Source organism: Micropterus salmoides, unplaced genomic scaffold, assembly GCF_014851395.1.
Source record: "Micropterus salmoides isolate LMB-PRFRI ecotype aquatic unplaced genomic scaffold, ASM1485139v1 Ms_hic_scaffold_10, whole genome shotgun sequence".
Lineage (NCBI taxonomy): Eukaryota > Metazoa > Chordata > Actinopteri > Centrarchiformes > Centrarchidae > Micropterus > Micropterus salmoides.
Genome location: NW_024040041.1, coordinates 28,544,144 through 28,558,315, shown reverse-complemented (window position 1 = coordinate 28,558,315; position 14,172 = coordinate 28,544,144). Strand labels below are relative to the sequence as shown.

Sequence of the window (14,172 nt, the reverse complement as noted above, 5' to 3'; positions counted from 1 at the left end):
TTTTGAATTCTTCTGGATGAATGATCATAAGAAACTTGAGCTGTGTTTTAGGAAGGAAACCTTTTGTGTACCTGATGTACCTGTATTAAAAGACCACATGCGCATGTTTATGTGCATGACACAAACTAACTACTAAACTAACTAATTCCACATTGTCTGACAGTTTCACATTTATTATGTATATTCTTGTTCCAGCTCTTTGCGAAAGCTACATGGGATTTTACAGTAAGTGAAATATTCTACCCAGTGACATGATTTTATTGTTTTATGGCTGCATCATTCACTCAGTAGAAAACTTTCAATTCTCTACAAGAACTCAAGATGAAGTTCTGTGGGTTTGAACACGTTTGGCTGCACAGCCGGGCGAGTTAAGACTAAAGAAATAGTTTGACAGTTTAAAAAATACACCTGTTCGCTTCCTTGCCGAGATTTGGATGGGAGAATTGACACCACTCACGCACGGCAAGTTTGAAGCTACAGACAGCTGGTTAGTTTAGCTTAGCACACGCTCTGCAGGAGGATACAACTAGCCTGGGCCTGTCCAAAGGTAACAATATCTGCAGAAATTTAGGATTAATAATTAAGGGCATATCTTGCTGCCTCACCTAGCATGCAGTGACCACAGACTCTTTGATCTGTTGGCAGCCAAGACTTCTTGCGGTTGTTTCTCTGTGGCAAGACTGAGTCTGTATTTGGTCAGGATCTGCCTCTGTGTCGTCCTTTCTCTAAGGCAAGACTGAGTCTGTATTTGGTCAGGATCTGCCTCTGTGTCGTCCTTTCTCTAAGGCAAGACTGAGTCTGTATTTGGTCAGGATCTGTCTCTGTGTCGTCCTTTCTCTAAGGCAAGACTGAGTCTGTATTTGGTCAGGATCTGTCTCTGTGTCGTCCTTTCTCTAAGGCAAGACTGAGTCTGTATTTGGTCAGGATCTGCCTCTGTGTCGTCCTTTCTCTGTGGCAAGACTGAGTCTGTATTTGGTCAGGATCTGTCTCTGTGTCGTCCTTTCTCTAAGGCAAGACTGAGTCTGTATTTGGTCAGGATCTGCCTCTGTGTCGTCCTTTCTCTGTGGCAAGACTGAGTCTGTATTTGGTCAGGATCTGCCTCTGTGTCGTCCTTTCTCTGTGGCAAGACTGAGTCTGTATTTGGTCAGGATCTGCCTCTGTGTCGTCCTTTCTCTTTGGCAAGACTGAGTCTGTATTTGGTCAGGATCTGCCTCTGTGTCGTCCTTTCTCTAAGGCAAGACTGAGTCTGTATTTGGTCAGGATCTGCCTCTGTGTCGTCCTTTCTCTGTGGCAAGACTGAGTCTGTATTTGGTCAGGATCTGCCTCTGTGTCGTCCTTTCTCTGTGGCAAGACTGAGTCTGTATTTGGTCAGGATCTGCCTCTGTGTCGTCCTTTCTCTTTGGCAAGACTGAGTCTGTATTTGGTCAGGATCTGCCTCTGTGTCGTCCTTTCTCTGTGGCAAGACTGAGTCTGTATTTGGTCAGGATCTGCCTCTGTGTCGTCCTTTCTCTGTGGCAAGACTGAGTCTGTATTTGGTCAGGATCTGCCTCTGTGTCGTCCTTTCTCTTTGGCAAGACTGAGTCTGTATTTGGTCAGGATCTGCCTCTGTGTCGTCCTTTCTCTAAGGCAAGACTGAGTCTGTATTTGGTCAGGATCTGCCTCTGTGTCGTCCTTTCTCTTTGGCAAGACTGAGTCTGTATTTGGTCAGGATCTGCCTCTGTGTCGTCCTTTCTCTAAGGCAAGACTGAGTCTGTATTTGGTCAGGATCTGCCTCTGTGTCGTCCTTTCTCTAAGGCTTGGTTAACTAATAACATTATAGTCTGTTTCACGGTTAAGCATGTGTAGTTAGTCAGATTATTTCCCCCTTATTTTCAGTCTTTGTGCTAAGCTAAGCTGCTGTCTGCTGTAGCCTCATACTTAATGAGAGATGAGTGATATAAATCTTCTCATCTATCTTTCCGCAAGAAGAAGAATAAGCATACCCCTCCTAAATGATGAACTCTTCCTTTACAGGCTTAATGATTTTTGAAGAGTTTGTTTTACATTTCTTTGACGGGTTTAATTTAAAGTTAATTTACCCCTGTGATTGGTGTTGACAGGATGAGTCACTACCCTCCCAAATCCCATATAAGATTTAGATTTCTGTTTTTGGAGTTCGACCTCTCTGACGTCTAATTAGCCACAAACATAATTAATGCCACTCTGTAGGATTACATACCGTAAGTTTATTTGTCTGTGAATGGCATGAATTTAGAGAAACAAAATGAATGTATGTTTGTTTATGCATGGGCTGCATAACATATAAAACAAAATATTTCCTTGTATGGTGTAATAGCAATAATCTCTGCATGTTGTGCAACATGTTATTGCAACAGGATAGGTTACCACTTTTATTATTTTCCTCATATTGGGTTTTAATAAGTTCAGAAGAAAAGAAAAAACATTTAATAGGAAAGCAATATGTTAATTATGCAACTGTTATTACTCTTAAACATACAGCGATAAGCTCTGTGGGGAACCAAACAATAAGGATGTAAAGGCAGCGTCAACAGAACTCAAAATTTAAGTGGTCTGTCCTCTAATCCTGCAAAGTGTATTTTTCACAGGTAATTCAGGAGAAGCTCACGTTTGAAGAATACCACGTGATTAAATGTAGTTTGCAAAAAGTTTTGTTTGTGTGTGTGTGTGTGTGTGTGTGTACCTGCCAGGAAACCACAACTCTCTATCACAGCAGTGCACACCCACACAGCAGGAACTGCACAGGAAAAGCCTTTATGCATCAAATGCCCTCGGAGTCTGTTATATAAATACTTTAAATAACAATACAACCCATGACTTCTCAGAAATGTAACTTCTTACATCACATCACCATTACAATAACAATGTTGTATTCAGTGTGTCGCAATAACGCTTCATAAATTAAGTTAATAATTTGAATAGGAGCTCCCTGCTGAAAAGAAGCAGTAACATGGAGTGATGATGTAGCACCATCTGCTGGAGAAACAGCCACACAAACAGATTCATAATAAACATGTTTATTGTACAGGTAGTTTGAGTTTTCAATCAAAAAGTATTTAATTTATATATACAGTAAAGCTCAATAAAAATACACTGTGCAATTAAAAGTATTCATAACTTAATTTTAAAACTTTACAGAATCTTTAATCCCCTATTTACAACAGTTGATCAGTAATTAAGCAGTATACTGTAGAGAGGAAACTACTTACAGGATTTACTTAAGTGAAGTTAGAAAAGTGTAAAAGCTTTTTAAAAGATTTATATTTTGTCTAGAAAATCTCCAATGAAAACACCCAGAAAAGGTTTAACAGTGCTACATACTCTTTTCGTCACAGATGCTCACGTAACAAGGCATTTAAAAAATAGATAGAAATCATATAAATAGAGAAAATATAGAAATATAAAACTAAAAATAGGAGTGTGGAAATACTACAGCATTTGACAGAAGTGTAATAATGTTGAGAGATGGAATGGATTTAAAGCCTTAAAAATGTCTTTGTGGTCGTTTTATGTCTCTGTGGTCGTTGTTTTGCCAAGCCAACTATCTGTCACCTTTGGCCTCGCCACCGCAGCATGTTTGACTTCAGGGGCTGACAATCCTGCTGAGAGAGTACTGGTGCGTGCAGTTTGCAGAAGTAATGTGAAGGCTTACATTGCAAGCCACAAATAGTTCACTTTTCTTCTTTAACTTACTTTAATATACTTTAAAGTGTTAGTTCCCAATTTGTACATTTTGTACGAAATGCTGTGTGATTAAGCTTTGGTTTTATTTTTCCTGAAGAAAATGATTCATCCACAAAAAAACAAACAAACAAACAAAAAACACATTGAGGATACAACTCAGTTGTTTACACTAATGTCTTGTGTTTCAGTCCTACGAGGAAGTGTTGTTAATGACCTTCCTCTTTCGTAGAGACACCAGGTCATAAAAATGGTCCTTGGTGATACTCGCCCTGAAAGAGAAGATTAAGATTCAGTCTGAAACTGAGCTCAACTATAATAGCAGTATTTTTACCACTTAAGACTAATTCCCATGGACTGCAGTCATTGCCATTGCTAGCAAGGGCTGCAACTAATGGTTATTTTCATTACTGATCAAACTCTTGACTCTTTAAAATGTCTGAAAATAGTAAAAAAATGCCTGTCACAGTATCCCAGGACCCAAGGTGACGACTTCAAATTGCTAGATTTCAACTAGAACCTGCAAATGTTTGGAATTTTTAGCTCCATCCCAACAGCTGTTGGATGGTTTTCCATATGATTCGGTCATGTTCCTCTCAGGATTCATTGTAAGAACTTTAAATTTGTTCAATTCTTTGGTTTATGAGAAAACACCTGCAAATCTAATGTCATTCCCATCAGCCTCGGCTGTACTTTGCGATGATGGCTAATTAGAAAACTTTAGCATGCTAACATGCTAAACTAAGATGGTGAACATGGTAAACATTATACCTGCTTAGCATCAGCATGTTTTTATCATTGTCAATATGAGCATGCTGATGTTAGCATTTAGATTGAAGTACCTCTGTGCTTTAGGACAGCTTTAAAGAGCTGCTAGTTTGCCTGTAGACTTAGATGAATTAATCATCATAATTGTAGTTGATTAATTTGTTAATTAAGCAAGTTTCAGCACTACAGTTAACTCCACTGGTGGTCTGGGATGATAAATGTGCTACTTAAGGTTAAATTCCACCCTTTACTCTCAAACACTTAACATCACAGTTATGTTTATTGGAACAAACCAAGTCAAACGCAGAGTCTTAGAAATTTACCTGAAAGTGCATAAATTAAAGAAGTTTGACATTTAGGGAGAGTTAAATTGATACCACTCTCATATCTGTTTGTTAAACATGAGGCTACAGTCAGCAGGCAGTTAGCTTAGTTTAGCACAGAGACTGGAAACTTCCCGCTAGCCTAGGTCTGTCCAAACGTAACCAAATCTGCATATTAGCACTTTTAAATTGTTCACCAATGAACAGATTTGGTTAATATGTACAAAACATAAGTGCAAAGAAAAATGACAATTTGCAATTTATGGATTGTAGTATTTCTTATTACTGGTCCCAGCCCAGAGATGGGGACTCGAGTTTGACACTCCGACTTAAGTCGCACACACAGTGACTTCAGACTCGACTTGGACTCTAGCTCAAAGACTTATGAGCATCTCTGTCCCAGCCAAGAAGTAGTTCGGACCATAACCCTCCATCAAATTAAGCTGCAGGTTTAAATTTAAGAAAATGTAGCACTGGAGGTCAGATGATTTTATCCTGATAATCTTTGTTGCTTGTTTTAACACTTCAGGATGTTTCAGCCTGAGCCTGACGGCACCTGGCCTCCACGTGTTCTCCACAGCGTCAACAGCACTCACGTGATCGCTTCTATCCAGTTGTCCCGTTCTTCTGCAGTGGCTGCACTGAGCTTATAGGACTGATGTTTACCCTGCACCACTCGGCCTTTGTTCTCCGTCTTGCAGGCTTTTATCTTCTGTCCTTGGGGGTTATATAACTCCAGACAATACTGTTCAAACACACACATAGACACACATTTAGGACCGTTACTGTGTACATATGCTTTCTGTTTATTCTAATGGTCTTCTGATAGCCTTGTGACTCACTGTTTTAAACACAATTAATTCAACAGCTGCTGTATGATTAATTAAGTTCTGTGGCAGCAGATAAATGTGTGTGAAGAAGCTCAACACTCCTTCTCACAGTGCGATACCAAAAATAAATGAAATGCTACCGTTTTGCTTGTGTCTTGTAGCTTCCTGACACACAAGTTCTCCAGGGGAATAATCCCAATTGGGTCTTTATCCTGGAAGAAGAGACAAACATTAAAGACTTAAAGATTAAACCTTTCAACCTGTAGAGGGATGTTTGGCATTTCCATATTTTGTTGTCTTAAAGGTTTTATAGCAGCAGAAAGGCAGATACTTACTGTGGTGTATTCAAAGTAGTACAGGCAGCTGTCTGTCAAAATGAACCACCTCCTCTTCCAGGTTTTAACTCGGCCACCTTTAAAAAATAAATAAAAAATGTATGGATTAAGAGGTACACTCTGTTTCATTGTAATCTCCCCTGAAAGTCTTTTTCCCTGTGTGGTACAGGAAAAAGATCATCTCACCCATTTTAAGCAGCCAGCCTTCTCTGTCTGGATTAAAAAACGTCAGCGTGAGGTCGTTTCCATCATCCTCTGGGATTTTGAATGGTTCACTGCGGATGCTTGCATACAGTTTCTGGAAGACATTTCAAGACAGACAAGAATGTCAATTATAAAAGTAGACTGTATTAGTTTTTGAAAGTCTGATTTTCAACCTTTACTTTTGATAGATTCAAGTCATTTTATTTGGAAAATCCCTGCCAGATAGTAGTTAAAGTTAAAAAATAAAAGACAACATTTGTTGTCGGAGAGAAAACTGAAAATCCAGAAGATTGAAGATAATGAAATTATAAAAATCCCCCAAATTTGGGTATTTTCATGAGTCATATTCGAAGGATTCTTCAGATTGAGTAAATTATCTCCCTTGTTCTCTTTAGGTAATGTGGACGATGCAAACTAAAATATATCACTGAAATGTTTTTTTGAGATCTTGAATATGGATGGTAATGTCAGTCGTTCGGCGCCACCATGAGGTTGACATTTGTAACTTTAAGTGGAATGTCTCAACAGCTATTGGATGGTTTGAAATGACTTCCGTGTAGTCCTCCTCAGGATAAATTATAATAACTTTGGATCACATTCCCACCAGCCTCAGCTGAATGTTCTGTTAAGTGCTAATTAGCAACTGTTAAGATGTAAATGCTCCATATTTGTATTGCGCCTTTCTAGTGTTTTCGACCACTCAAAGCGCTTTTACACTACATCTGTATTCACCAGTCGCACTCATTCATACACTGGCGGAACAGCTGCCAGGGGCAATTTGGGATTCAGTATCTTGCCCAAGGACACTTTGACACGCAACCAGGGGGAGCCAGGGATTGAACCGCCAACCTTCAATTAACGGCCAACCCTCTCTACCTCCTGAGCCCCTGAACATGGTAAACATTATACCTGCTTATACCTGCTTAACATCAACATGTTAGCATTTTCACTGTGAGCATGTTGACATTAGCACATGAGTGCAGCCTCTCAGTACAGGTTTAGTTATTTGTATACAGAGTACATATATATATATAAATATATATATAAATATATTCCTCTGACACAAAGAAGGAAGTACAGCTCTTGAGTGATTAGTTTAGTGACAAACATGAGTTTATCGGGATATTATGAATAGGACATTAGTGAGTATTGGTAGCAGACCGTGAGCAGCTCGGTGGGCAGGTCCTCCCCGTTGTTGATTCCTCTGTTCATGGAAAAAAATCGCTGCAGACTGGGTTTGTCTTTCACGTTGGGGTTATGGAGGCTCGTGTTCAGCATGATGATGGCAAAAGACAGGATGTAGCATGTGTCTGTTACACACAACACAAGGACACATATACACACGCATACATAATGCAGAAAACCACAGTTAGTTTTCTTCAGCTGTGCATCGTTAGCGCCGCTTCAGCTGTATAAATTGCACCCATTAAAAATAATAGGTTTAGCAAAAACACACATTGAACAATCTGTTTGCTCAGTGAGAGAGAGATAAGATGTTACTGCGGCTTCACTCATGTTTGATTGATTCTTCTTAACAGCGAAGAACTCGTCTCGCAGAGGTTTCATTTTTTAATCTATGAAATTACTGAAACAGTAATGAACTTTTAATTGGACTGCCAGAGAAAGTGAGTCAGGCAAGACAAAGAATCTTTGTGTTTGTACCTGTGGATTGGAAGACCCCTGGGTTACAGTCACAGTAGCGAGTTGCAAACGCCTCCATCATCCTGTCAATTTTCTGAGCTTCTCCTGGGAGACGAAAGCTCCACAGAAACTGCCTGCAAGACAACAGAGATGCAGAAACAAACACACACACACAGTCATGCACATGCTGGTAAGAAGGAGGAGGATTTAAGAAAATAACAAGACTGAAAGGTAAGACTGCTGCAACATGTCATGCTGACTTTCGCTCTTGCTTGCAAACAGAAGAGTATTTTGTGACACAAACCTCAGCGCCTGCACCAGATTCAGGTCTGAAAATTCATGCAGGCCCACAAAGGCTTTCAGTGTTTGCAGATGCATTTCCTCCCTGTGGGGAAATAAACACAAGATGATGAAAATAATCACATAAAACCATCTAATTAGTTACATTATAAAAACTAAAGGCCTAAATGTAAACTGTCTCAGAACAGAAGTATCGTTTGAAAACTGTGAAATGGAGAAATTCAAGAATTATTAAATAGAAGTCCCCAAAATATGGTTGCTGACAAAGATCTATCCTGTCTATAATGCACAAGCTAAAAACAGTTTATTCAGACTTCCTGAAAAGTCACCCAACAGTAGCCAGGTTTCCATCCATATGTAAATCAAATTTAACCAAATTGTGAAATAATCACCAAAAGAAAAATTAATATTAATCTACGTTTCTATCCACTAACATTGTGTGATTATTATTAGGAATAGAGATGAACTGCTGCTGCTGCTGCAAAAAAACACAGACAAAAGTGATATTTGTGTATCAGAATTTTTTTTTTCTCTCCCATTCTTCATCTCACAACCCCTCAGATGTATCTGGTGACCCTTTGGAGGGCCCATACCTTAGATTGGAAACCACTAGACTATCAAACTGTGTATGAAGCATGTCATTTACACTGGGGACGCTGTGGACATGTCCCCACCACTTTTTGAAATGGTTGATTTTGTATCCACCTCTTTTTGAAAGCATTTGTTAAAAGTTTGCAAATAAAAAGTCTATGAGAAAGGTTTACTTTTACAATAGGAAAATGTTAAATGCAATGTAAATATAGAAGAAACAGATCTGCCTGGTCCGAAAAAAAGTAACTTAGGCTAAAAGAACAAACTGCTGATTACTGCATTATATTCAATAATATTTTTATGTAATGAATTGTCACCGGCCACATGAATTTTGTTACCCTTCATATAAATTTCCACCATAAATTGGTGCAGAAAATGTCTCTACAATGCAGGAAATCAAGAGTTTAATGCTTGAAATCTTCTGGGGGAGGACTCCCAGACCCCCCAATGGAATTGCCTGTTTCATCAATGAATATTTCTTCTAAATAGCATTGAAGTATCTTGTTGTCTTGTTCTCGAGACTCCAGTATTGGGCTTTTCTCACTTCTGTGTTTCGTCACACCCCTCATGTGAGCCCTTGAATGTCCCCACCACTTTGGTATTAAGTAGTTAAAACTAACTGCGTATTAAGTATAACTAGCTCCACTTTGAGCAGCTACAATAGTAAAATGCTGTTTACACAGTGATGAATCAGTATTAACAATCTGTAATCAGTTTCAGGAGACCTTTTACTGCAGTACTTTGATACTTTAAGTATATTTTGCTAACGATACTGCTGTATATCTACTAAATAAGTAGGATTTTACATTGTACTTTTACTGGAGTAAAGGAATATTTTTACATTGTACTTTTACTGAATTAAAGGATCTGACACTGCTAGTGTCAGTTGAGTAATCTTTTGTACCAATGAGTACTTCTGCTTTATCCCGCCTTGCCCTAATGACCCGCTTCTCATCCGCCCTCCCCGGTTAGCTGGCAATTTTCAACATGGCAGAAGTGGTGGCATCAGTATATATTTTGTTTTTTAAAGTCCAAGTTACATCCACACATTAATATCCAAATCACTTGTGTTTGTACCTTTCTCCCAAGAAGTTGCCAATGGCCGTCTTGTTCAGTCCCTCCTCTTTGTAAAGAAACTCGGCTACCGACTCTGCACGACATTCCAGCAGGCCATTTTCAATCAGGTAGAGGACACCCTGAAGCAAGGGAGGATGGAAAGTCAGATTTATATGAAGTATTTGGACACCAGGAGCATGGAGTCAGTTATGTCCATGTTTACACACAGAAACGTGTATTTTATGTGGTGTAGGGTTGTTTTTCAGGGTGCAATCTGCACATTTGGCTTCAAACAGAGAAGCTTGTTCAAAGTTTAAATGTTAAGTAATTTCATCAAAGGTTTTCTGTGTGCGTGTTTCAACTTACAGGACAGGCAAATAAGTACCACAGCAAAGCTTTCATGTTCAAAGTCTTTCAAAAGCTGTCTTGCAATTCTTATCAGCGCTGCTAACTCGAGATAATCGAGAAAGTTTTTCTCCTTCTCATTTTGAGTCCCTATCATCATTAATCACCAGATGAGAAGATGAGAAAGGTTGAATGAATATTGCATGCTGCTATCTGTAAATCTCAAAGAGTGTTTAGAGCCAGATCTTCAAAATATGACCTTTTCCTCTGAGTGTGTCCTCCTGCAGAGTGGTTCTTAAAATCAGTTGCACTTAAAGACACTCTTAACCCCAAGTATTCTTAAAACTTGTCATCCTCCCACTCGTCCTCAGGCCTGAGCGCAGCACGGTCACAGGCCAAGGGACGCAGAGAGGAAGGAACGAAAAGATGGAGGTCACTGTGTTGAAGTGGCACTTCTGCACATCCTGTTCCCTGAAGTGGAACAGGATGTGGTTTTTCTCGCTATTCAGTCATCATTTGCATCTGTGAACAGTTTTCACATCGCTCAAATCTACATCCGCTCTGTGTGGAGTTACATTTGCTGTCATCTGGCTGAAGTGAGTGAAAGTAAAATTACTACACCTACTGTACATTTACTGTGACTCGCAGTAACATTGTGTTTCCACACAAACTGTTGGATCAAATGGCATGTAGCATGTCCGAAACTAAAGCTAATGTTACACACTTGGAAATATCTCTGTGAAAGTACTGTGTACTCTGTGTTCAGGTATACAGGTGACCAAATTCAAGTGCTGTGTGTTGATCAGGTGAAGCTACGCTAACATTGTATGTAGCAGGTAAAATAATCAAAATACCTTCCCACTAGTGCTATAAGATGCTCCCATGAAATCTAATACACAAAAAATATGATATCAACTCACCTTTTTGGGATCCATGTTGAATTTCTTTTTCCCACGTAAGAAACTTCTGTTCCTTAAAACATTTTTACTGCAACAAACGACAAACAATTTATTTTATAAACTAATATATAGAAACTTTTTCAAATAATCAGTCAATATTGTTATTTTTTCAATAAATAATTAAATGACAAATGGAGATGATCAAAATTAGATATCTTATGTTATTGTTTGTATCAAAAATGATACAAACAATAACAAAAAGAAAGCTGGTTGGACACAGTTTTCTCTCGATGTTGTCTAGTGTGTTATACTTATACACTCTATACGACATATATAAACTGTGTATTTTGCAGTTTCCTATGTGAAATTTGTATTCTTTACATATGTCTGGACATTTTGTAATACATTTGTAAATGTTGGCTCCTCATTCTGGATTGTTTTAATTAAGGTGTTTATTCAGATTTTGGATATTTGTATGCATGTTCTTTGTGTGTAGCTTCAAGGTGGGCTAAGACTTTAATGTCACTGTGCAACCCTGTGTAGTAAGAATGAAATGTACCATAATCTGCTTTACCCAGCATTAGCTTGTTGAGTCTTGATGGTCAGGTATATTTTTGAGCATGACATGAAACGTCAAACTCAAAACCTCAAAATGTTTTTTGAAACTCAAAATCACCATGATCATCTGATTAATTATTTTACCAACAGTTTAAAATTCTAATAATTCAATTGTCAATGCTATGAAAAAAAGAAAACTGTTATCAATTATTTGGTATATCAATCAAGTAATCACTAAAATTAACTCCGGGAAACATTTTTTTTAATTTGTGAGGGAGTATTTTATCAAGTGGTGAGGTGTGAGCAGCACTACTGAGAAACTGGTGTGGTTACTGTGATACCAGTAATACAGTTGTAGCGAAATGCAGCTCCACTTACATATTATCACCACCCTCTAAAAGCAGCGACAAAAGCAACAGTAAGTTTAAATTTGTACATAGACATCCACATATTCTCAAAATGTCACAAGACCATTTTGTTTCCCATTTCTGTCACAGTGCTCAGTAACTCTGTTTTGTTACACCCAGAGCTGCAGTACATGGCCACACTTTGTCCTCTGTAAATCTAAACATACTGTATCAACGATTACCAACAAGGGGTACTTCTGCTGTTGCTTTGGGGGCGTGCAGAGCTCAAATACTTTCTGAATAACGCATTTTTTGACATGTCACGCTGTAACATTTGAGTGATTGAAAACTAGTTAGCAAGCAAGTTGAAAAAATTGGACAAGTTAGCTAGTGATGGGTAAGTGATTTAAAAAGGTACCATGTGTGAGAAATGAGACTACTCTCCACCTGTTGAATTCATACTTCAAATAAATAGGGGGCAGCATATCACATATCAGGTTAGCTCAGTTAGCTGAGCTTAAAGTCATTGATAAATGGTTGAATAATAAAAGCTGCAAGGAAGGGTACTTCAGTTCATAAGGGCTGTGGGGTGAACGAAAAAGGTCAGGATCCATTGGATGAGAAGCATTTTCATTTAAAAAAAGGTTTAAAAACATCAGGTTGAAAGGTTTGAATAGCAGGTTCATATATACTTTCAACCGCAGAGGCAGCGTCTAATGGAAACTATTCTGACTTCTGACTCAGGCAAATAAAAATTGCAATAAAGCTGCTTGCATGACTTTGTTAAACTGTGGTGTGGGAGTTTGACCTGCATCAAAGTGTCACTTAAATAAGAGGAAGAGGCCGCGGTGACTCATAGAATAGCTGTTTGCTCATACTCACTTCTGCTCCTTTAGTTCAGGCCTGTGGATTTCTGGCATGACGTGATTGATTTCCAACCTCAGCTTCTGAGAGAGGGAGTTGAGAAAGAGAGAGGTGATGTTAGCTTGGGCTCAAGGTTTGCTGTTACGTCACAGACACCAGTGGACTGGTACATGACTCAGGAGCAATTTGTCCCTGAGTGATAAAATAACCTTCAAATTCATTTTTAATTTAAAAGTTGATGAATGAAATGCATTTGTGTGCTGTGAAAAAGCTCTGCTGAGGCTGTTGGTGCACATAAAAGAATAATGAGAAGACCTTGGAAGGATATATTCACCACAGTACCTGAATGTCATCCAGCAGCTCAAACTTGTGAATCTTGATTGTTTCACTCTGCCTCTCTCCTGGGGGGAGTTTTGGTGGAGCTGTGGGGCAACAGAAAGCCGCAGCACTGAGACAAGTACAGTTCACGATGGTGAGATATACGTGATATGCAGCACAGTGGACTGTCTTGACAACCTTGCTCACGCCTACGCCTGCTCTCACAGACCAGCATGCATCACAACTTCATCCTTCACTAGTTAGAGAAGTGGTCGATGAATGAGAGCAAAAAGGGGCTGAAAATAAAAAATCTTCACTTCCTCTTTTTAGTTGAATCAGGTAGATTATTGAGTGCATTATGGCAATTAAAGGACAATTCATCTTCATTTGTGGTTGTCCAGGAAAATGATTTGCAGCATAATAATAGCTGTTACTTAAGTTTCAGTGTTGGATTATCTTGTATCATGGATCTCAAAAGTTGAAAAACATAACATGTTAAATGTGTGTTGTCTTTTAAGAAGGCATATAAAAGCAAAAACATAGAAGCTCCTTTAGTCAACAACATTGCAAGTTTTGTAACCCACAAGATCTACATGAGCAGCATTTAAAGTGAGATCACACAAATTATTTGACTTCTAATACTCTGAAATCATCTCACAACAACCTCTGAATTTGTTTTTGAGCAGCAGAATCATATAAAGTAATGATTAAAATACATATTTTAGCATACCTTTCCCCCAGAGAAAGCTGTCTTTTCTACGTATGGCCATGTTGTTGATGGTGTAGAGCGTTTGACGGCTGTACAGGAAACAAACTGAGTGTCAAGTGAGTGGAAAAAAGGGCCGGCGTTGCCATTCTGAGAGCTGTGACACTGAAGAGACTCTGAGCTCACGCAACAGCGTGTTACTGTATTTCTCATGACGTGCAGGGCAAAATGTTGACATGCAGTACGTGTGTGGACATATGGACATTTCTCTAAGAAACAGAACTGTCATTCATACACTAGATCTATGCAACACTGCTACTACTATTGCACATCTACTATTACAAATAATAGTTCTACAAAAGCAAATAATACTACTATTATTACAAAC

At 38.8% G+C, this 14,172-nt stretch overlaps 1 protein-coding gene across 1 annotated transcript; it reads right to left on the bottom strand.

The window, feature by feature from the left end:
- Window positions 1-3,019: 3,019 nt before the first annotated feature.
- Window positions 3,020-13,944, bottom strand: LOC119894371 (cytohesin-2-like). The gene is made up of 13 exons (XM_038707082.1): window positions 13,809-13,944; window positions 13,103-13,182; window positions 12,779-12,843; window positions 11,013-11,079; window positions 9,769-9,887; window positions 8,105-8,185; window positions 7,822-7,934; window positions 7,321-7,469; window positions 6,142-6,253; window positions 5,956-6,032; window positions 5,761-5,832; window positions 5,387-5,535; window positions 3,020-3,971 (listed from the first exon to the last, which is right to left on the bottom strand). Exons 1-13 carry the CDS (start codon window positions 13,846-13,848, stop codon window positions 3,893-3,895), a joined length of 1,203 nt encoding a protein of 400 aa, XP_038563010.1. The 5' UTR covers window positions 13,849-13,944; the 3' UTR covers window positions 3,020-3,892.
- Between the last annotated feature and the right edge of the window lie 228 nt (window positions 13,945-14,172).

Coding starts and splice junctions, on each gene's coding strand:
- LOC119894371 (XM_038707082.1), bottom strand. CDS start 13,848: ATGGCCATACGTAGAAAAGACAGCTTTCTCTGGGGGAAAG. Junction 11,080..12,778: donor CCTGAACTAAAGGAGCAGAA/GTGAGTATGAGC, acceptor CGTTTGTTGCAG/TAAAAATGTTTTAAGGAACA. Junction 5,536..5,760: donor TACAAGACACAAGCAAAACG/GTAGCATTTCAT, acceptor GTGTTTGAACAG/TATTGTCTGGAGTTATATAA.